Source organism: Oncorhynchus gorbuscha, linkage group LG10 (genome assembly GCF_021184085.1).
Source record: "Oncorhynchus gorbuscha isolate QuinsamMale2020 ecotype Even-year linkage group LG10, OgorEven_v1.0, whole genome shotgun sequence".
NCBI lineage: Eukaryota > Metazoa > Chordata > Actinopteri > Salmoniformes > Salmonidae > Oncorhynchus > Oncorhynchus gorbuscha.
The window spans coordinates 99,494,725-99,518,608 of NC_060182.1; the positions used below are offsets into that span (position 1 = coordinate 99,494,725).

General features: G+C 45.8%; 1 protein-coding gene across 1 annotated transcript in view; it reads left to right on the plus strand.

The window, feature by feature from the left end:
* Positions 1-20,070, plus strand: part of gfra4a (GDNF family receptor alpha 4a) — a 395,952-nt gene extending 375,882 nt beyond the window's left edge. Inside the window, exons 8-9 of the mRNA XM_046364670.1 lie at positions 11,794-11,981; positions 19,780-20,070. Coding sequence (XP_046220626.1) covers positions 11,794-11,981; positions 19,780-19,938 — 347 coding nt within the window. The 3' untranslated portion in view covers positions 19,939-20,070. The remainder of the gene's footprint in view (positions 1-11,793; positions 11,982-19,779) is intronic.
* The last annotated feature ends 3,814 nt before the right edge of the window (positions 20,071-23,884 follow it).

Below are 23,884 nucleotides of genomic sequence, written 5' to 3' on the forward strand. Positions count from 1 at the left end.
CATGGCTACAGACGTGAGTGCCACGGGGCGGTAATCGTTTAGGCAGGTTACCTTAGTGTTCTTGTACACAGGGACTATGGTGGTCTGTTTGAAACATGTTGGTATTACAGACTCAGTCAGGGACATGCCATTGGAGGAATCCTGGAACATATTCTAGTCTGTGCTCGCAAAACAGTACTGTAGCGTTTTATCTGCGGCATCTGACCACTTCCGTACTGAGCAAGTCACTGGTACTTCCTGCTTTACTTTTTACTTGTAAGCAGAAATCAGGAGGAGAGAATTATGGTCAGATTTGCCAAATGGGGGGCGAAGGAGAGCTTTGTACACGTCTGTTTGTGGAGTAAAGGTGGTCTAGAGTTTTTCCCCCTCTGGTCACACATTTAACATGCTGGTAGAAATGAGGTAAATCGGAATTAGGTTTGCCTGCATTAAAGTCCCCGGCCACTAGGAGCTTTTGTATATAGGACAATTTGTAAGTCGCTCTGGATAAGAGCGTCTGCTAAATGACTTAAATGTAAATGTAAGGACACTTCTGGATGAGCATTTTCTTGTTTGCTTATGGCCTTATAGAGCTAGTTGAGTGCAGTCTTAGTGCCAGCATCAGTTTGTGGTGGTAAATTGACAGCTATGAAAAATATAGATGAAACTCTCTTGGTAGATAGTGTGGTCTACAGGTTCAAATCAAATCTAATTTTATTTGTCACATACACATGGTTAGCAGATGTTAATGCGAGCGTAGCGAAATGCTTGTGCTTCTAGTTCCGACAATGCAGTAATAACCAACAAGTAATCTAGCTAACAATTCCAAAACTACTACCTTATAGACACAAGTCTAAGGGGATAAAGAAAATGTACATAAAGATATATGAATGAGTGATGGTACAGAGCGGCATGGGCAAGATACAGTAGATGGTATTGAGTGCAGTATATACATATGAGATGAGTATGTAAACAAAGTGGCATAGTTAAAGTGGCTAGTGATACATGTATTACATGAAGATGCAGTAGATGATATAGAGTACAGTATATACATATACATATGAGATGAATAATGTAGGTTATGTAAACATTATATTAGGTAGCATTGTTTAAAGTGGCTAGTGATATATTTGACATAATTTCCCATCAATTCCCATTATTAAAGTGGCTGGAGTTGAGTCAGTATGTTGGCAGCAGCCACTCAATGTTATTGGTGGCTGTTTAACAGTCTGATGGCCTTGAGATAGAAGCTGTTTTTCAGTCTCTCGGTCCCAGCTTTGATGCACCTGTACTGACCTCGCCTTCTGGATGATAGCGGGGTGAACAGGCAGTGGCTCGGGTGGTTGTTGTCCTTGATGATCTTTATGGCCTTCCTGTGACATCGGGTGGTGTAGGTGTCCTGGAGGGCAGGTAGGTTATCATGAGGTACTCTACCTCAGGCGAGCAATACCTCCAAACCTCCTTAGTATTAGAAATTGCGCACCAGCTGTTTAATTGTAGTTAGTTGTTTATATTACTTTCTAGTATGTCAACCTAGGTTACAGAGTAGATATAGCTAACTAGCCAGCTAGGTTACAGAGTAGCTATAGCTAACTAGCCAGCTAGGTTAGAGAGTAGCTATAGCTAACTCTTGGCCAGGTCGCAGTTGCAAATGAGAACTTGTTCTCAACTAGCCTACCTGGTTAAATAAAGGTGAAATAAATAAAAAAACATAAAAAACTTGCCAGCTAGGTTACAGAGTAGCTATAGCTAACTAGCCAGCTAGGTTACAGAGTAGCTATAGCTAACTAGCCAGCTAGGTGAAGACATGGTGAAATGGGCTGTAACTGAAGACAGTGAAATGGGCTGTAACTGAAGACAGTGAAATGGGAGGTAACTGTAGACAGTGAAATGGGAGGGAACTGTAGACAGTGAAATAGGCTGTAACTGAAGACAGTGAAATGGGAGGTAACTGTAGACAGTGAAATGGGAGGTAACTGAAGACAGTGAAATGGGCTGTAACTGAAGACAGTGAAATGGGAGGTAACTGAACACAGTGAAATGGGAGGTAACTGTAGACAGTGAAATGGGAGGTAACTGAAGACAGTGAAATGGGCTGTAACTGTAGACAGTGAAATGGGAGGTAACTGAAGACAGTGAAATGGGCTGTAACTGAAGACAGTGAAATGGGAGGTAACTGTAGACAGTGAAATGGGCTGTAACTGTAGACAGTGAAATGGGAGGTAACTGAAGACAGTGAAATGGGCTGTAACTGTAGACAGTGAAATGGGAGGTAACTGAAGACAGTGAAATGGGCTGTAACTGAAGACAGTGAAATGGGAGGTAACTGTAGACAGTGAAATGGGCTGTAACTGTAGACAGTGAAATGGGCTGTAACTGTAGACAGTGAAATGGGAGGTAACTGAAGACAGTGAAATGGGAGGTAACTGAAGACAGTGAAATGTGCTGTAACTGTAGACAGTGAAATGGGAGGTAACTGAAGACAGTGACTGAAGACAGTGAAATGGGCTGTAACTGTAGACAGTGAAATGGGAGGTAACTGAAGACAGTGAAATGTGCTGTAACTGTAGACAGTGAAATGGAAGGTAACTGAAGACAGTGAAATGTGCTGTAACTGAAGACAGTGACTGAAGACAGTGAAATGGGCTGTAACTGTAGACAGTGAAATGGGCTGTAACTGAAGACAGTGAAATGGGCTGTAACTGTAGACAGTGAAATGGGAGGTAACTGAAGACAGTGACTGAAGACAGTGAAATGGGCTGTAACTGTAGACAGTGAAATGGGAGGTAACTGAAGACAGTGAAATGTGTTGTAACTGTAGACAGTGAAATGGGAGGTAACTGAAGACAGTGACTGTAGACAGTGAAATGGGCTGTAACTGTAGACAGTGAAATGGGAGGTAACTGAAGACAGTGAAATGTGCTGTAACTGTAGACAGTGAAATGGGAGGTAACTGAAGACAGTGAAATGGGCTGTAACTGAAGACAGTGAAATGTGCTGTAACTGAAGACAGTGAAATGGGCTGTAACTGAAGACAGTGACTGAAGACAGTGAAATGGGCTGTAACTGTAGACAGTGAAATGGGCTGTAACTGTAGACAGTGAAATGGGAGGTAACTGAAGACAGTGAAATGTGCTGTAACTGAAGACAGTGAAATGGGCTGTAACTGTAGACAGTGAAATGGGAGGTAACTGAAGACAGTGAAATGGGCTGTAACTGAAGACAGTGAAATGTGCTGTAACTGAAGACAGTGAAATGGGCTGTAACTGTAGACAGTGAAATGGGCTGTAACTGAAGACAGTGAAATGGGCTGTAACTGAAGACAGTGACTGAAGACAGTGAAATGGGCTGTAACTGTAGACAGTGAAATGGGAGGTAACTGAAGACAGTGACTGAAGACAGTGAAATGGGCTGTAACTGTAGACAGTGAAATGGGAGGTAACTGAAGACAGTGAAATGGGCTGTAACTGTAGACAGTGAAATGTGCTGTAACTGTAGACAGTGAAATGTGCTGTAACTGTAGACAGTGAAATGGGCTGTAACTGTAGACAGTGAAATGTGCTGTAACTGTAGACAGTGAAATGTGCTGTAACTGTAGACAGTGAAATGGGCTGTAACTGTAGACAGTGAAATGGGCTGTAACTGTAGACAGTGAAATGGGCTGTAACTGAAGACAGTGAAATGGGAGGTAACTGAAGACAGTGAAATGGGAGGTAACTGAAGACAGTGAAATGGGAGGTAACTGAAGACAGTGACTGAAGACAGTGAAATGGGCTGTAACTGTAGACAGTGAAATGGGAGGTAACTGAAGACAGTGAAATGTGCTGTAACTGTAGACAGTGAAATGGGAGGTAACTGAAGACAGTGAAATGTGCTGTAACTGAAGACAGTGAAATGGGAGGTAACTGAAGACAGTGAAATGGGCTGTAACTGAAGACAGTGAAATGGGCTGTAACTGTAGACAGTGAAATGGGAGGTAACTGAAGACAGTGAAATGGGCTGTAACTGAAGACAGTGAAATGTGCTGTAACTGAAGACAGTGAAATGGGCTGTAACTGAAGACAGTGACTGAAGACAGTGAAATGGGCTGTAACTGTAGACAGTGAAATGTGCTGTAACTGAAGACAGTGAAATGGGCTGTAACTGTAGACAGTGAAATGGGAGGTAACTGAAGACAGTGAAATGGGCTGTAACTGAAGACAGTGAAATGTGCTGTAACTGAAGACAGTGAAATGGGCTGTAACTGTAGACAGTGAAATGGGCTGTAACTGAAGACAGTGAAATGTGCTGTAACTGAAGACAATGAAATGGGCTGTAACTGTAGACAGTGAAATGGGCTGTAACTGAAGACAGTGAAATGGGCTGTAACTGTAGACAGTGAAATGGGAGGTAACTGAAGACAGTGAAATGGGCTGTAACTGAAGACAGTGAAATGTGCTGTAACTGAAGACAGTGAAATGGGCTGTAACTGAAGACAGTGAAATGGGCTGTGAAATGGGCTGTAACTGAAGACAGTGAAATGGGCTGTAACTGAAGACAGTGAAATGGGCTGTAACTGTAGACAGTGAAATGGGCTGTAACTGAAGACAGTGAAATGGGCTGTAACTGAAGACAGTGACTGAAGACAGTGAAATGGGCTGTAACTGTAGACAGTGAAATGGGAGGTAACTGAAGACAGTGACTGAAGACAGTGAAATGGGCTGTAACTGTAGACAGTGAAATGGGAGGTAACTGTAGACAGTGACTGAAGACAGTGAAATGGGAGGTAACTGAAGACAGTGACTGAAGACAGTGAAATGGGCTGTAACTGTAGACAGTGAAATGTGCTGTAACTGTAGACAGTGAAATGTGCTGTAACTGTAGACAGTGAAATGGGAGGTAACTGTAGACAGTGAAATGGGCTGTAACTGTAGACAGTGAAATGTGCTGTAACTGTAGACAGTGAAATGTGCTGTAACTGTAGACAGTGAAATGGCCTGTAACTGTAGACAGTGAAATGGGCTGTAACTGTAGACAGTGAAATGGGCTGTAACTGAAGACAGTGAAATGGGAGGTAACTGAAGACAGTGAAATGGGAGGTAACTGAAGACAGTGACTGAAGACAGTGAAATGGGCTGTAACTGTAGACAGTGAAATGGGAGGTAACTGAAGACAGTGAAATGTGCTGTAACTGTAGACAGTGAAATGGGAGGTAACTGAAGACAGTGAAATGGGAGGTAACTGTAGACAGTGAAATGGGCTGTAACTGTAGACAGTGAAATGTGCTGTAACTGTAGACAGTGAAATGTGCTGTAACTGTAGACAGTGAAATGGGCTGTAACTGTAGACAGTGAAATGGGCTGTAACTGTAGACAGTGAAATGGGCTGTAACTGAAGACAGTGAAATGGGAGGTAACTGAAGACAGTGAAATGGGAGGTAACTGAAGACAGTGAAATGGGAGGTAACTGAAGACAGTGACTGAAGACAGTGAAATGGGCTGTAACTGTAGACAGTGAAATGGGAGGTAACTGAAGACAGTGAAATGTGCTGTAACTGTAGACAGTGAAATGGGAGGTAACTGAAGACAGTGAAATGTGCTGTAACTGAAGACAGTGAAATGGGAGGTAACTGAAGACAGTGAAATGGGCTGTAACTGAAGACAGTGAAATGGGCTGTAACTGTAGACAGTGAAATGGGAGGTAACTGAAGACAGTGACTGAAGACAGTGAAATGGGCTGTAACTGTAGACAGTGAAATGGGCTGTAACTGAAGACAGTGAAATGGGCTGTAACTGTAGACAGTGAAATGGGAGGTAACTGAAGACAGTGACTGAAGACAGTGAAATGGGCTGTAACTGTAGACAGTGAAATGGGAGGTAACTGAAGACAGTGAAATGTGTTGTAACTGTAGACAGTGAAATGGGAGGTAACTGAAGACAGTGACTGAAGACAGTGAAATGGGCTGTAACTGTAGACAGTGAAATGGGAGGTAACTGAAGACAGTGAAATGTGCTGTAACTGTAGACAGTGAAATGGGAGGTAACTGAAGACAGTGAAATGGGCTGTAACTGAAGACAGTGAAATGTGCTGTAACTGAAGACAGTGAAATGGGCTGTAACTGAAGACAGTGAAATGGGCTGTAACTGAAGACAGTGAAATGGGCTGTAACTGAAGACAGTGACTGAAGACAGTGAAATGGGCTGTAACTGTAGACAGTGAAATGGGAGGTAACTGAAGACAGTGACTGAAGACAGTGAAATGGGCTGTAACTGTAGACAGTGAAATGGGAGGTAACTGAAGACAGTGAAATGGGCTGTAACTGTAGACAGTGAAATGTGCTGTAACTGTCATGTTTTGTCTTATATCATCTTGTCATTTTGCTTTTCCTTCTGTTCGTTTCCCCCTGCTGGTCTTATTAGGTTCGTTCCCTTTTTCTATCCCTCTCTCTCCCCCTCCCTCTCTCTCCTCTCTCTATCGTTCCGTTCCTGCTCCCAGCTGTTCCTATTCCCCTAATCATCATTTAGTCTTCCCACACCTGTTCCTTATCTTTTCCCCTGATTAGAGTCCCTATTTCTTCCCTTGTTTTCCGTTCCTGTCCTGTCGGATCCTTATCTATTGTTCACCGTGCTGTGTCTATGTATTGCCCTGTCGTGTCGTGTTTCCCTCAGATGCTGCGTGGTGAGCAGGTGTCTGAGTCTGCTACGTTCAAGTGCCTTCCCGAGGCAACCTGCAGTTCTTGATCAAGTCTCCTGTCTGTTCTCGTCATTACGAGTAGTATTATGCCTTTTGTTTGTAAAGTAACTTTACTGGATTAAATACTCTGTTTTCGCCAAGTCGCTTTTGGGTCCTCATTCACCTGCATAACAGAAGGATCCGACCAAGAATGGACCCAGCGACTATGGATTCTCTCTACTCTACTCTCGAGTTCCAGGGAGCGATGCTCGGCAGACACGAGCAGGAATTGTCTGCTGCTCGGCATGCCGTTGAAACCCTGGCCGCTCAGGTCTCCGACCTCTCAGGACAGTATCAGAGTCTTCGTCTCGTGTCACCAGCTACTTCCGGTTCTTCCGAGCCTCCGGAACCTAGGGTTAATAACCCACCATGTTATTCTGGGCAGCCCACTGAGTGCCGCTCCTTTCTCACCCAGTGTGATATCGTGTTCTCTCTCCAACCCAACACATACTCAAGAGAGAGAGCTCGGATTGCCTACGCATATCACTCCTTACTGGTCGGGCTCGGCAGTGGGGCACAGCTATCTGGGAGGCAAGCGCTGAGTGTACTAACAATTATCTGAACTTTAAAGAGGAGATGATAAGGGTTTTTGATCGCTCAGTTTTTGGGAAAGAAGCTTCCTGGTCCCTGTCTTCCCTATGTCAAGGTAATCGATCCATAACGGATTACTCTATAGAGTTTCGCACTCTTGCTGCCTCCAGTAACTGGAACGAGCAGGCGTTGCTCGCTCGTTTTCTGGAGGGACTCCACGCTAAGGTTAAGGATGAGATTCTCTCTCGGGAGGTTCCATCCAGCGTGGATTCTTTGATTGAACTCGCTATTCGCATTGAACGACGGGTAGATCTTCGTCACCGAGCTCATAGAAGAGAGCTCGCGTTAACTGTGTCTCCCCTCTCTCCGACACTACCGTCTTTCCCCACTGACTCAGGTGTTGAGCCCATGCAGCTGGGGGTATTCGCATCTCGACTAAGGAGAGGGAACGGAGAATCACCAACCGCCTCTGTCTCTATTGCGGTTCCGCTGGTCATTTTGTCATTTCATGTCCAGTTAAAGGCCAGAGCTCATCAGTAAGCGGAGGGCGACTGATAAGCGCTACTAGACGGTCCTCTCCGTCAAGTACATGTACTACTTTACCGGTCCATCTACGCTGGACCGGATCGGCAGCTTCCTGCAGTGCATTAATAGACTCTGGGGCAGAGGGCTGTTTTATGGACGAAGCCTGGGCGCGGGAACATGACATTCCTCTCAGACAGTTAGGGAGCCCACGGTCATGTTTGCCTTGGATGGTAGTCCTCTCCCCAGTATATTATGTGAAACACTACCTTTAACCCTCACTGTATCTGGTAACCATAGTGAGACCATTTCTTTTTGATTTTTTGTTCACCTTTTACACCTGTTGTTTTGGGTCATCCCTGGCTAGTGTGTCATAATCCTTCTTTTGATTGGTCTAGTAATTCTATCCTTTCCTGGAACGTTTCTTGTCATGTGAAGTGTTTAATGTCTGCTATTTCTCCTGTTTGTTCTGTCCCCTCTTCTCAGGAGGAACCTGGTGATTTGACAGGAGTGCCGGAGGAATATCATGGTCTGCGCACGGTCTTCAGTCGGTCCAGAACCAACTCCCTTCCTCCTCACCGGTCGTATGATTGTTGTTCTGATCTCTTTAAGAAGCGTTTTGCATCCGCTCCTATCCTTGTTGCACCTGACGTCACTAAACAGTTTATTGTTGAGGTTGACGCGTCGGGGGTGGGCGTGGGAGCCATTCTGTCCCAGCGCTCCGATACTGACGATGGGGTCCACCCTTGTGCGTATTTTTCTCATCGCCTGTCACCGTCGGAACGTAACTATGATGTGGCTAACCGCGAACTGCTCGCCATCCGTTTAGCCCTAGGCAAATGGCGACAGTGGTTGGAGGGGGCGACCGTTCCTTTTGTCGTTTGGACTGACCAAAGGAACCTTGAGTACATCCGTTATGCCAAACGACTGAATGCGCGTCATGCTCGTTGGACGTTGTTTTTCGCTCGTTCCGAGTTCGTTATTTCTTATTGCCCGGGTACTAAGAACACCAAGCCTCATGCTTTATCCCGTCTCTTTAGTTCTTCTGTGGCTTCTACCGATCCCGAGGGGATCCTTCCTGTTGGGCGTGTTGTCGGGTTGACTGTCTGGGGAATTGAGAGACAGGTTAAGCAAGCACTCACGCACACTGCGTCGCCGCGCGCTTGTCCTAGTAACCTTCTTTTCGTTCCTGTTTCTACTCGTCTGGCTGTTCTTCAGTGGGCTCACTCTGCCAAGTTAGCTGGCCATCCCGGCGTTCGGGGTACGCTTGCTTCTATTCGCCAGCGGTTTTGGTGGCCTACTCAGGAGCGTGACACGCGCCGTTTCGTGGCTGCGTGTTCAGACTGCGCGCAGAAGAAGTCTGGTAATTTTTTTTCTGCTTCTGCTCCTGGTCTTGCTGGGTCTCAGTCTGTTCCCTGCCATCGCATCTCTCCTGTTCTTGTTCCTGCCCTTGCTGTGTCTCAGTCTGTCCCTAGTTCTCTTTTTTTTTTTTTAGAGTAGTACCCTAGTTTCCCTTTTTATCGTTTTTCGTTACGGTCCTGAGGAGAGGAGTTGGGTTCTTTCTCGGGACGTGCTGGACCGTTTGATCTATGATTTCCTCCGTTGCCGCCAGTGTTCCTCCTCGAGAGCGCCAGGAGGCGCTCGGTGAGTGGGGGGGTTACTGTCATGTTTTGTCTTATATCATCTTGTCATTTTGCTTTTCCTTCTGTTCGTTTCCCCCTGCTGGTCTTATTAGGTTCGTTCCCTTTTTCTATCCCTCTCTCTCCCCCTCCCTCTCTCTCCTCTCTCTATCGTTCCGTTCCTGCTCCCAGCTGTTCCTATTCCCCTAATCATCATTTAGTCTTCCCACACCTGTTCCTTATCTTTTCCCCTGATTAGAGTCCCTATTTCTTCCCTTGTTTTCCGTTCCTGTCCTGTCGGATCCTTATCTATTGTTCACCGTGCTGTGTCTATGTATTGCCCTGTCGTGTCGTGTTTCCCTCAGATGCTGCGTGGTGAGCAGGTGTCTGAGTCTGCTACGTTCAAGTGCCTTCCCGAGGCAACCTGCAGTTCTTGATCAAGTCTCCAGTCTGTTCTCGTCATTACGAGTAGTATTATGCCTTTTGTTTGTAAAGTAACTTTACTGGATTAAATACTCTGTTTTCGCCAAGTCGCTTTTGGGTCCTCATTCACCTGCATAACAGTAACTGAAGACAGTGACTGAAGACAGTGAAATGGGCTGTAACTGAAGACAGTGAAATGGGCTGTAACTGTAGACAGTGAAATGGGAGGTAACTGAAGACAGTGAAATGGGAGGTAACTGTAGACAGTGAAATGGGCTGTAACTGTAGACAGTGAAATGGGAGGTAACTGAAGACAGTGAAATGGGAGGTAACTGAAGACAGTGAAATGGGCTGTAACTGTAGACAGTGAAATGGGAGGTAACTGAACACAGTGAAATGGGAGGTAACTGAACACAGTGAAATGGGAGGTAACTGAAGACAGTGAAATGGGAGGTAACTGAAGACAGTGAAATGTGCTGTAACTGTAGACAGTGAAATGGGAGGTAACTGAAGACAGTGAAATGGGAGGTAACTGTAGACAGTGAAATGGGCTGTAACTGTAGACAGTGAAATGGGAGGTAACTGAAGACAGTGAAATGGGAGGTAACTGAAGACAGTGAAATGGGCTGTAACTGTAGACAGTGAAATGTGCTGTAACTGTAGACAGTGAAATGGGCTGTAACTGTAGACAGTGAAATGGGAGGTAACTGAAGACAGTGAAATGGGAGGTAACTGAAGACAGTGAAATGGGCTGTAACTGTAGACAGTGAAATGTGCTGTAACTGTAGACAGTGAAATGTGCTGTAACTGAAGACAGTGAAATGGGCTGTAACTGAAGACAGTGAAATGGGCTGTAACTGTAGACAGTGAAATGGGAGGTAACTGAAGACAGTGAAATGGGCTGTAACTGAAGACAGTGAAATGTTTGTCGAGGTATTTGAGGTAATATGTAGGTAGAGTTAATAAAGTGACTGTGCGTAGATAATAACAGAGAGTAGCAGCAGCATAAAGGGGGCGGGGCAATGCAAATAGTCTGGGTAGCAATTTGATTCGCTGTTCAGGTATCTTGTGGCTTGGGAGGTAGAAGCTGTTTGGAAGCGTCATGGTGCTCCGGTACCGCTTTGTAGGAGAGAGAACAATCTTTGACTGGGGTGGCTGGAGTCTTTGGCCATTTTTAGGGCCTTCCTCTGACCCCGCCTGGTATAGAGGTCCTGGGTAGGCAGGAAGCTTGGTTCCAGTGATGTACTGGGCCGTACGCACTACCCTCTGTAGCGCATTGTGGTCAGAGGCCGAGCAGCTGCCATACCAGGCAGTCAGGATGCTCTCGATGGTGCAGCTGTAGAACCTTTTGAGGATCTGAGGACCCATGATACAGCCTGGAATCGAACCAGGGTCTTTCGTGACGCCTCTAACACGGAGATGCACTGAGGCCGCCGCGCCACTCGGGATCCCAAATGGTTGCACAGCCTTTGGCCAAGGTAACTGTAGATAAACGCTTCTTGTAGCGATTACTATGATTCAAATCAATTCAAATCAAATTCAGATGTGAACTCTTCGTTGGCAACTCCAGAACAGTCAAGCATTTCTTTTTGAACCTTTCCTGGGTGCTTTTTGCCAGCAAAGAGTCCAGCTCTGAATCACATCCAGAACCTATGCCGAGTGATAAAAACAGCAGTTGGTGGAGGGCACTCCTCAAACATTGAAGAATTAGAGCAGTTTTCTGCTGAACAGTGGGTCAAATTGCCAGTAGAAAGGTTGAGCAAACTCATTGATGGCTACAAGAAGCGTTTCTATGCAGTTATCTTGGCCAAAGACTGTGCAACTAAGAACTAGCTCCGGGGTGTCTATAGTTTTGTCCTTGTCATTCATCTTTCTTTTTTTTTCTAAATTAAAATTGTAATCTTAAGTTTGCAAAAAGTTGGTAATGTTAAAAATGTCAAAAATCCAATAAATTGTGGAGACTAAAAGTCACACTGCACTTGACTCTCCTCTTGATGATTCTGAACAGAGAATGCCATGATGGCGTTTGGGAACGAGACAGACAAGCAGTCCTCCATCGGAGCAGCCAACCAACCAGACACGCCCAGCCCCACTCTCGCTACCCCCAACAACCACATCCAGCGCCCGGCAACCACCGTCCCTGGTATCACCATGGAAACAAAACAGAATGTCCTGAGAGAACAGATACCCACTCAGGTGAGGTGGAGCTGTGAAAGAGATGCATCGAGGGAGGAGAGGACAGGTGGGGGAAAGCAGAGGAGAGGACAGGTAGAGGAAAGCAGAGGAGAGGACAGGTAGAGGAAAGCAGAGGAGAGGACAGGTAGAGGAAAGCAGAGGAGAGGACAGGTGGGGGGAAAGCAGAGGAGAGGACAGGTGGAGGAAAGCAGAGGAGAGGACAGGTAGAGGAAAGCAGAGGAGAGGACAGGTAGAGGAAAGCAGAGGAGAGGACAGGTGGGGGGAAAGCAGAGGAGAGGACAGGTGGAGGAAAGCAGAGGAGAGGACAGGTAGAGGAAAGCAGAGGAGAGGACATGTAGAGGAAAGCAGAGGAGAGGACAGGTGGGGGGAAAGCAGAGGAGAGGACAGGTAGAGGAAAGCAGAGGAGAGGACAGGTAGAGGAAAGCAGAGGAGAGGACAGGTGGGGGGAAAGCAGAGGAGAGGACAGGTGGAGGAAAGCAGAGGAGAGGACAGGTAGAGGAAAGCAGAGGAGAGGACAGGTAGAGGAAAGCAGAGGAGAGGACAGGTGGGGGGAAAGCAGAGGAGAGGACAGGTTGAAGAAAGCAGAGGGGAGGACAGGTAGAGGAAAGCAGAGGAGAGGACAGGTAGAGGAAAGCAGAGGGGAGGACAGGTAGAGGAAAGCAGAGGAGAGGACAGGTGGGGGGAAAGCAGAGGAGAGGACAGGTGGAGGAAAGCAGAGGAGAGGACAGGTAGAGGAAAGCAGAGGAGAGGACATGTAGAGGAAAGCAGAGGAGAGGACAGGTGGGGGGAAAGCAGAGGAGAGGACAGGTAGAGGAAAGCAGAGGAGAGGACAGGTAGAGGAAAGCAGAGGAGAGGACAGGTAGAGGAAAGCAGAGGAGAGGACAGGTAGAGGAAAGCAGAGGAGAGGACAGGTGGGGGGAAAGCAGAGGAGAGGACAGGTGGAGGAAAGCAGAGGAGAGGACAGGTAGAGGAAAGCAGAGGAGAGGACATGTAGAGGAAAGCAGAGGAGAGGACAGGTGGGGGGAAAGCAGAGGAGAGGACAGGTTGAAGAAAGCAGAGGGGAGGACAGGTAGAGGAAAGCAGAGGAGAGGACAGGTAGAGGAAAGCAGAGGGGAGGACAGGTGGGGGGAAAGCAGAGGAGAGGACAGGTTGAGGAAAGCAGAGGGGAGGACAGGTAGAGGAAAGCAGAGGAGAGGACAGGTAGAGGAAAGCAGAGGAGAGGACAGGTGGGGGAAAGCAGAGGAGAGGACAGGTGGGGGGAAAGCAGAGGAGAGGACAGGTAGGGGAAAGCAGAGGAGAGGACAGGTAGAGGAAAGCAGAGGAGAGGACAGGTGGGGGGAAAGCAGAGGAGAGGACAGGTTGAGGAAAGCAGAGGGGAGGACAGGTGGAGGAAAGCAGAGGAGAGGACAGGTAGAGGAAAGCAGAGGAGAGGACAGGTAGAGGAAAGCAGAGGAGAGGACAGGTGGGGGGAAAGCAGAGGAGAGGACAGGTTGAGGAAAGCAGAGGGGAGGACAGGTTGAGGAAAGCAGAGGGGAGGACAGGTGGAGGAAAGCAGAGGGGAGGACAGGTGGAGGAAAGCAGAGGGGAGGACAGGTGGGGGAAAGCAGAGGGGAGGACAGGTGGGGGGAAAGCAGAGGAGAGGACAGGTGGGGGGGAAAGCAGAGGGGAGGACAGGTGGGGGAAAGCAGAGGAGAGGACAGGTGGGGGAAAGCAGAGGAGAGGACAGGTGGAGGAAGGCAGAGGAGAGGACAGGTAAGGGAAAGCAGAGGGGAGGACAGGTGGAGGAAAGCAGAGGAGAGGACAGGTGGAGGAAAGCAGAGGAGAGGACAGGTAGAGGAAAGCAGAGGAGAGGACAGGTGGGGGGAAAGCAGAGGAGAGGACAGGTAGAGGAAAGCAGAGGAGAGGACAGGTAGAGGAAAGCAGAGGAGAGGACAGGTGGGGGGAAAGCAGAGGAGAGGACAGTTGGAGGAAAGCAGAGGAGAGGACAGGTAGAGGAAAGCAGAGGAGAGGACAGGTTGAGGAAAGCAGAGGAGAGGACAGGTAGAGGAAAGCAGAGGAGAGGACAGGTAGAGGAAAGCAGAGGAGAGGACAGGTGGGGGGAAAGCAGAGGAGAGGACAGGTGGGGGGAAAGCAGAGGAGAGGACAGGTAGAGGAAAGCAGAGGAGAGGACAGGTGGGGGGAAAGCAGAGGAGAGGACAGGTGGGGGGAAAGGGAAAGCAGAGGAGAGGACAGGTGGAGGAAAGCAGAGGAGAGGACAGGTGGTCAACAGGTAGATGGTCAACAGGGAGATGTCAACAGGGAGGTGGTCAACAGGGAGATGTGGTCAAACAGGGAGGTGGTCAACAGGGAGATGGTCAACAGGGAGATGGTCAAACAGGGAGATGGTCAAACAGGGAGATGGTCAACAGGGAGGTGGTCAACAGGGAGATGGTCAACAGGGAGGTGGTCAACAGGGAGATGGTCAACAGGGAGATGGTCAAACAGGGAGATGGTCAACAGGGAGGTGGTCAACAGGGAGATGGTCAACAGGGAGGTGGTCAACAGGGAGATGGTAAACAGGGAGATGGTCAACAGGGAGATGGTAAACAGGGAGATGGTCAACAGGGAGGTGGTCAACAGGGAGATGGTCAACAGGGAGATGGTCAACAGGGAGATGTGGTCAACAGGGAGATGGTCAACAGGGAGATGGTCAATAGACTCATTAAGATGATGGTCAATAGACCTCATTAAGGTGATGGTCAATAGACCTCATTAAGGTGATGGTCAATAGACCTCATTAAGGTGATGGTCAATAGACTCATTAAGGTGATGGTAAATAGACTCATTTAGGTGATGGTCAATAGACTCATTAAGGTGATGGTCAATAGACTCATTAAAGTGATGGTCAATAGACTCATTCAAATCAAATCAAAGTTTATTTGTCACGTGTGCTGAATACAACAGGTGTAGTAGACCTTACAGTGAAATGCTGAATACAACAGGTGTAGTAGACCTTACAGTGAAATGCTGAATACAACAGGTGTAGTAGACCTTACAGTGAAATGCTGAATACAACAGATGTAGTAGACCTTACAGTGAAATGCTGAATACAACAGGTGTAGTAGACCTCCCAGTGAAATGCTGAATACAACAGGTGTAGTAGACCTTACAGTGAAATGCTGAATACAACAGGTGTAGTAGACCTCACAGTGAAATGCTGAATACAACAGGTGTAGTAGACCTCCCAGTGAAATGCTGAATACAACAGGTGTAGTAGAACTCACAGTGAAATGCTGAATACAACAGGTGTAGTAGACCTGACAGTGAAATGCTGAATACAACAGGTGTAGTAGACCTTACAGTGAAATGCTGAATACAACAGGTGTAGTAGACCTTACAGTGAAATGCTGAATACAACAGGTGTAGTAGACCTCACAGTGAAATGCTGAATACAACAGGTGTAGTATACCATACAGTGAAATGCTGAATGCAACAGGTGTTTCACCTTACAGTGAAATGCTTACTTACAGGCTCTAAACAATAGTGCAAAAAAGGTATTAGGTGAACAATAGGTAAGTAAAGAAATAAAACAACAGTAAAAAGAGAGCCTATATACAGTAGAGAGGCTATATACATATATACAGTAGAGAGGCTATATACAGTAGAGAGGCTATATACAGTAGAGAGACTATATACAGTAGAGAGGCTATATACAGTAGAGAGGCTATATACAGTAGAGAGGCTATATACAGTAGAGAGGTTATATACAGTAGCGAGGCTATATACAGTAGAGAGGCTATATACAGTAGAGAGGCTATATACAGTAGAGGCTATATACAGTAGAGAGGCTATATACAGTAGAGAGGCTATATACAGTAGAGAGGCTATAGACAGTAGAGAGGTTATATACAGTAGAGAGGCTATATACAGTAGAGAGGCTATAGACAGTAGAGAGGCTATATACAGTAGAGAGGCTATATACAGTAGTGAGGCTATATACAGTAGAGAGGCTATATACAGTAGAGAGGCTATATACAGTAGTGAGGCTATATACAGTAGAGAGGCTATATACAGTAGAGAGGCTATATACAGTAGAGAGGCTATATACAGTAGAGAGGCTATAGACAGTAGAGCGGTTATATACAGTAGAGAGGCTATATACAGTAGAGAGGCTATAGACAGTAGAGAGGCTATATACAGTAGAGAGGCTATATACAGTAGAGGCTATATACAGTAGAGAGACTATATACAGTAGAGGCTATATACAGTAGAGAGGTTATATACAGTAGAGAGGCTATAGACAGTAGAGAGACTATATACAGTAGTGAGGCTATATACAGTAGACAGGCTATATACAGTAGAGAGGCTATATACAGTAGAGAGGCTATATACAGTAGAGGCTATATACAGTAGAGGCTATATACAGTAGAGGCTATATACAGTAGAGAGGCTATATACAGTAGAGGCTATATACAGTAGAGAGGCTATCTACAGTAGAGGCTATATACAGTAGAGAGGCTATATACAGTAGAGAGGCTATATACAGTAGAGAGGATATATACAGTAGAGAGGCTATATACAGTAGAGGCTATATACAGTAGAGGCTATATACAGTAGAGAGGCTATATACAGTAGAGAGGCTATAGACAGTAGAGAGACTATATACAGTAGTGAGACTATATACAGTAGTGAGGCTATATACAGTAGAGGCTATATACAGTAGAGAGGCTATATACAGTAGAGGCTATATACAGTAGAGGCTATATACAGTAGAGGCTATATACAGTAGAGAGGCTATATACAGTAGAGAGCCTATATACAGTAGAGAGGCTATATACAGTAGAGGCTATATACAGTAGAGGCTATATACAGTAGAGAGGCTATATACAGTAGAGAGGCTATATACAGTAGAGGCTATATACAGTAGAGAGGCTATATACAGTAGAGGCTATATACAGTAGAGAGGCTATAGACAGTAGAGAGGCTATAGACAGTAGAGACACTATATACAGTAGTGAGGCTATATACAGTAGAGATGCTATATACAGTAGAGAGGCTATATACAGTAGAGGCTATATACAGTAGAGAGGCTATATACAGTAGAGAGGCTATAGACAGTAGAGAGGCTATAGACAGTAGAGAGACTATATACAGTAGTGAGGCTATATACAGTAGAGATGCTATATACAGTAGAGGCTATATACAGTAGAGATGCTATATACAGTAGAGGCTATATACAGTAGTGAGGCTATATACAGTAGAGAGGCTATATACAGTAGAGGGGCTATATACAGTAGAGAGGCTATATACAGTAGAGGCTATATACAGTAGAGAGGCTATATACAGTAGAGAGGCTATATACAGTAGAGGCTATATACAGTAGAGAGACTATATACAGTAGAGGCTATATACAGTAGAGAGGTTATATACAGTAGAGAGGCTATAGACAGTAGAGAGACTATATACAGTAGTGAGGCTATATACAGTAGACAGGCTATATACAGTAGAGAGGCTATATACAGTAGAGAGGCTATATACAGTAGAGAGGCTATATACAGTAGAGGCTATATACAGTAGAGGCTATATACAGTAGAGAGGCTATATACAGTAGAGGCTATATACAGTAGAGAGGCTATCTACAGTAGAGGCTATATACAGTAGAGAGGCTATATACAGTAGAGGCTATATACAGTAGAGAGGATATATACAGTAGAGAGGCTATATACAGTAGAGGCTATATACAGTAGAGGCTATATACAGTAGAGAGGCTATATACAGTAGAGAGGCTATAGACAGTAGAGAGACTATATACAGTAGTGAGGCTATATACAGTAGTGAGGCTATATACAGTAGAGGCTATATACAGTAGAGAGACTATATACAGTAGAGAGGCTATATACAGTAGAGAGGCTATATACAGTAGAGGCTATATACAGTAGAGGCTATATACAGTAGAGGCTATATACAGTAGAGAGGCTATATACAGTAGAGAGCCTATATACAGTAGAGAGGCTATATACAGTAGAGGCTATATACAGTAGAGGCTATATACAGTAGAGAGGCTATATACAGTAGAGAGGCTATATACAGTAGAGGCTATATACAGTAGAGAGGCTATATACAGTAGAGGCTATATACAGTAGAGAGGCTATAGACAGTAGAGAGGCTATAGACAGTAGAGACACTATATACAGTAGTGAGGCTATATACAGTAGAGATGCTATATACAGTAGAGAGGCTATATACAGTAGAGGCTATATACAGTAGAGAGGCTATATACAGTAGAGAGGCTATAGACAGTAGAGAGGCTATAGACAGTAGAGAGACTATATACAGTAGTGAGGCTATATACAGTAGAGATGCTATATACAGTAGAGGCTATATACAGTAGAGAGGCTATATACAGTAGAGAGGCTATATACAGTAGAGAGGCTATAGACAGTAGAGAGACTATATACAGTAGAGATGCTATATACAGTAGAGGCTATATACAGTAGAGAGGCTATAGACAGTAGAGAGGCTATATACAGTAGAGGCTATATACAGTAGAGGCTATATACAGTAGAGGCTATATACAGTAGAGAGGCTATAAACAGTAGAGAGGCTATATACAGTAGAGAGACTATATACAGTAGAGGCTATATACAGTAGAGGCTATATACAGTAGAGAGGCTATATACAGTAGAGAGGCTATATACAGTAGAGAGGCTATATACAGTAGAGGCTATATACAGTAGAGGCTATATACAGTAGAGGCTATATACAGTAGAGAGGCTATATACAGTAGAGAGGCTATATACAGTAGAGAGGCTATATACAGTAGAGAGACTATATACAGTAGAGGCTATATACAGTAGAGGCTATATACAGTAGAGAGGCTATAGACAGTAGAGAGACTATATACAGTAGTGAGGCTATATACAGTAGAGATGCTATATACAGTAGAGGCTATATACAGTAGAGAGGCTATATACAGTAGAGAGGCTATATACAGTAGAGAGGCTATAGACAGTAGAGAGACTATATACAGTAGAGATGCTATATACAGTAGAGGCTATATACAGTAGAGAGGCTATAGACAGTAGAGAGGCTATATACAGTAGAGGCTATATACAGTAGAGGCTATATACAGTAGAGGCTATATACAGTAGAGGCTATATACAGTAGAGGCTATATACAGTAGAGAGGCTATATACAGTAGACAGGCTATATACAGTAGAGAGACTATATACAGTAGAGAGGCTATATACAGTAGAGAGGCTATATACAGTAGACAGGCTATATACAGTAGAGAGGCTATATACAGGTTTATCTTTATTCTAAACATACGACTCAACAGGTTTATCTTTATTCTAAACATACGACTCAACAGGTTTATCTTTATTCTAAACATACGACTCAACAGGTCTATCTTTATTCTAAACATACGACTCAACAGGTCTATCTTTATTCTAAACATACGACTCAACAGGTTTATCTTTATTCTAAACATACGACTCAACAGGTTTATCTTTATTCTAAACATACGACTCAACAGGTTTATCTTTATTCTAAACATACGACTCAACAGGTCTATCTTTATTCTAAACATACGACTCAACAGGTCTATCTTTATTCTAAACATACGACTCAACAGGTCTATATTTATTCCGGCATGTACAGTAAATGCATTAGCAACAGGAAATAGCCGGTGATGTCCGGACAACATGCAGAGTAGTGCTGTCTTTTTGATCAAACAATTCCCTTCCCTTCTTCCCCAGATAAATGAAATAAATGTAAAACTGCTATTTCCTGACAGTGGTTGTGTCTCCACATGCAGGTGAATGAAAACGATAGACTGTGGGGTGATGATGGTGAAGACTCCACCCTGCTGTCTCCCGGGCTGTTGGACCATGGAGCTCCTCCCCTCCTCCTGTCTACAGTGGGCTGGACCCTTCCACTGGGCCTCTCCCTGCTGCTGCTGCTCGGATACCAGTAGACCCTGGTCTGGGCCTGACCTAGCCCTGGGGCTCCATAGACTACTCTTCAGACTGACTTACCTAGGGGAGGAGAGAGAGAGATGTAAATGTGTAAAGGAAGAGGAAGGGATTATCCTTCTCTCCTCCTCACTCCTCCCTCCAAACCACTCTTCTCTCCTCCTCCCTTCAAACCACTCTTCTCTCCTCCTCCATTCAAACCACTCTTCTCTCCTCCTTCCTCCTCCTTACTCCTCCCTCCAAACCACTCTTCTCTCCTCCTTACTCCTCCCTCAAAACCACTCTTCTCTCCTCCTTAATCCTCCCTTCAAACCACTCTTCTCTCCTCCTTACTCCTCCCTCCAAACCACTCTTCTCTCCTCCTTCCTCCTTCAAACCACTCTTCTCTCCTCCTTCCTCCTCCCTTCAAACCACTCTTCTCTCCTCCTTCGTCCTTCAAACCACTCATCTCTCCTCCTTCCTCCTCCCTCCAAACCACTCTTCTCTCCTCCTTCCCCCTCCCTTCAAACCACTCTTCTCTCCTCCTTACTCCTCCCTCCAAACCACTCTTCTCTCCTCCTTACTCCTCCCTCAAAACCACTCTTCTCTCCTCCTTAATCCTCCCTTCAAACCACTCTTCTCTCCTCCTTACTCCTCCCTCCAAACCACTCTTCTCTCCTCCTTCCTCCTTCAAACCACTCTTCTCTCCTCCTTCCTCCTCCCTTCAAACCACTCTTCTCTCCTCCTTCCTCCTTCAAACCACTCATCTCTCCTCCTTCCTCCTCCCTCCAAACCACTCTTCTCTCCTCCTTCCTCCTCCCTTCAAACCACTCTTCTCTCCTCCTTCCTCCTCCCTTCAAACCACTCTTCTCTCCTCCTTCCTCCTCCCTTCAAACCACTCTTCTCTCCTCCTTCCTCCTCCCTTCAAACCACTCATCTCTCCTCCTTCCTCCTCCCTTCAAACCACTCTTCTCTCCTCCTTCCTCCTCCCTTCAAACCACTCTTCTCTCCTCCTTCCTCCTCCCTTCAAACCACTCTTCTCTCCTCCTTCCTCCTCCCTTCAAACCACTCATCTCTCCTCCTTCCTCCTCCCTTCAAACCACTCTTCTCTCCTCCTTCCTCCTCCCTTCAAACCACTCATCTCTCCTCCTTCCTCCTCCCTTCAAACCACTCTTCTCTCCTCCTTCCTCCTCCCTTCAAACCACTCTTCTCTCCTCCTTCCTCCTCCCTTCAAACCACTCATCTCTCCTCCTTCCTCCTCCCTTCAAACCACTCTTCTCTCCTCCTTCCTCCTCCCTTCAAACCACTCATCTCTCCTCCTTCCTCCTCCCTTCAAACCACTCTTCTCTCCTCCTTCCTCCTTCAAACCACTCATCTCTCCTCCTTCCTCCTCCCTCCAAACCACTATTCTCTCCTCCTTCCTCCTCCAAACCACTCTTCTCTCCTCCTTCCTCCACCCTCCAAACCACTCTTCTCTCCTCCTTACTCCTCCCTCCAAACCACTCTTCTCTACTCCTTACTCCTCCCTCCAAACCACTCTTCTCTCCTCCTTACTCCTCCCTCCAAACCACTCATCTCTCCTCCTTCCTCCACCCTCCAAACCACTCATCTCTCCTCCTTCCTCCTTCAAACCACTCTTCTCTCCTCCTTCCTCCTCCCTTCAAACCACTCTTCTCTCCTCCTTCCTCCTCCCTTCAAACCACTCTTCTCTCCTCCTTCCTCCTCCCTTCAAACCACTCTTCTCTCCTCCTTCCTCCTTCAAACCACTCTTCTCTCCTCCTTCCTCCTCCCTTCAAACCACTCTTCTCTCCTCCTTGCTCCTCCCTTCAAACCACTCTTCTCTCCTCCTTCCTCCTTCAAACCACTCTTCTCTCCTCCTCCTCCAAACCACTCTTCTCTCCTCCTTACTCCTCCCTTCAAACCACTCTTCTCTCCTCCTTCCTCCTCCCTCCAAACCACTCTTCTCTCCTCCTTCCTCCTCCCTTCAAACCACTCTTCTCTCCTCCTTACTCCTCCCTTCAAACCACTCTTCTCTCCTCCTCCTCCAAACCACTCTTCTCTCCTCCTTACTCCTCCCTTCAAACCACTTATCTTTCCTCCACCCTCCTCCAAACCACTCTTTTCTCCTCCTTCCTCCACCCTCCAAACCACTCTTCTCTCCTCATTACTCCTCCCTTCAAACCACTCTTCTCTCCTCCTTCCTACCTTCAAACCACTCTTCTCTCCTCCTTCCTCCTTCAAACCACTCTTCTCTCCTCCTTCCTCCTTCAAACCACTCTTCTCTCCTCCTTCCTCCACCCTCCAAACCACTCTTCTTTCCTCCTTCCTCCTCCAAACCACTCTTCTCTCCTCCTTCCTCCTCCAAACCACTCTTCTCTCCTCCTTCCACCTCTCATCTCTTCTGGTGACCTCACAGTGGAACCACCTCATCTCTTTTGGTGACCTCACAGTGGAACCACCTCCTCTCTTCTGGTGACCTCACAGTGGAACCACCTCATCTCTTTTGGTGACCTCACAGTGGAACCACCTCATCTCTTTTGGTGACTTCACAGTTCCCCTGGAAAGGAAGAGAGGGTACTAATGTGCCAGAAGGAATTCTGGTATCCCCATTTTCTTTATGATACTGAGATGCTACCCCTCCATATATACACAGACAGACAGACAAACATGTTCAACTCTACCTATTCCTACAGTATGTACAGTAAATGTAAGCTTCAGTGCAGGACTGGTTGTTGGTGTTTTAAAAATGTACAGAGGACAGAAAGAGAAGCTGTTTCCTCGGAACACTCAGATCGGAACACTCAGATCGGAACACTCCGATTGGCTGAACTCTCTGTCCGAACGGACCGACGGGTTCTGATGGCTCCAAAACATTCACAACATTCCTCCATCGTGTAATATATTAAAACGTTCTGAAGTCTCTCCTCCTCCAATACCAACTGTCCTGATAGACACAGCAGCACATTATCAGCACAGGGCATTAGACTGGGTCTGAAATGGCACCCTTTTCCCTACATAGTGTACTAATGTTATATAGGGAATAGGGCCCTGGTCTACAGTAGTGTTCTATATAGGGTCCTGGTCTACAGTAGTGTTCTATATAGGGAATAGGGCCCTGGTCAACAGTAGTGTTCTATATAGGTTCCTGGTCTACAGTAGTGTTCTATATAGGGAATAGGGTCCTGGTCAACAGTAGTGTACTATATAGGGAATAGGGCTCTGGTCAACAGTAGTGTTCTATATAGGGTCCTGGTCTACAGTAGTGTTCTATATAGGGTCCTGGTCTACAGTAGTGTTCTATATAGGGTCCTGGTCTACAGTAGTGTTCTATATAGGGTCCTGGTCTACAGTAGTGTTCTATATAGGGTCCTGGTCTACAGTAGTGTTCTATATAGGGTCCTGGTCAACAGTAGTGTTCTATATAGGGTCCTGGTCAACAGTAGTGTTCTATATAGGGCCCTGGTCTACAGTAGTGTTCTATATAGGGAATAGGGCCCTGGTCAACAGTAGTGTTCTATATAGGGAATAGGGTCCTGGTCAACAGTAGTGTTCTATATAGGGAATAGGGCCCTGGTCAACAGTAGTGTTCTATATAGGGAATAGGGCCCTGGTCAACAGTAGTGTTCTATATAGGGAATAGGGCCCTGGTCAACAGTAGTGTTCTATATAGGGAATAGGGCCCTGGTCAACAGTAGTGTTCTATATAGGGAATAGGGCCCTGGTCAACAGTAGTGTTCTATATAGGGAATAGGGCCCTGGTCAACAGTAGTGTTCTATATAGGGAATAGGGTCCTGGTCAACAGTAGTGTTCTATATAGGGAATAGGGTCCTGGTCAACAGTTGTGTACTATATAGGGAATAGGGCCCTGGTCAACAGTAGTGTTCTATATAGGGAATAGGGTCCTGGTCAACAGTAGTGTTCTATATAGGGAATAGGGTCCTGGTCAACAGTAGTGTTCTATATAGGGA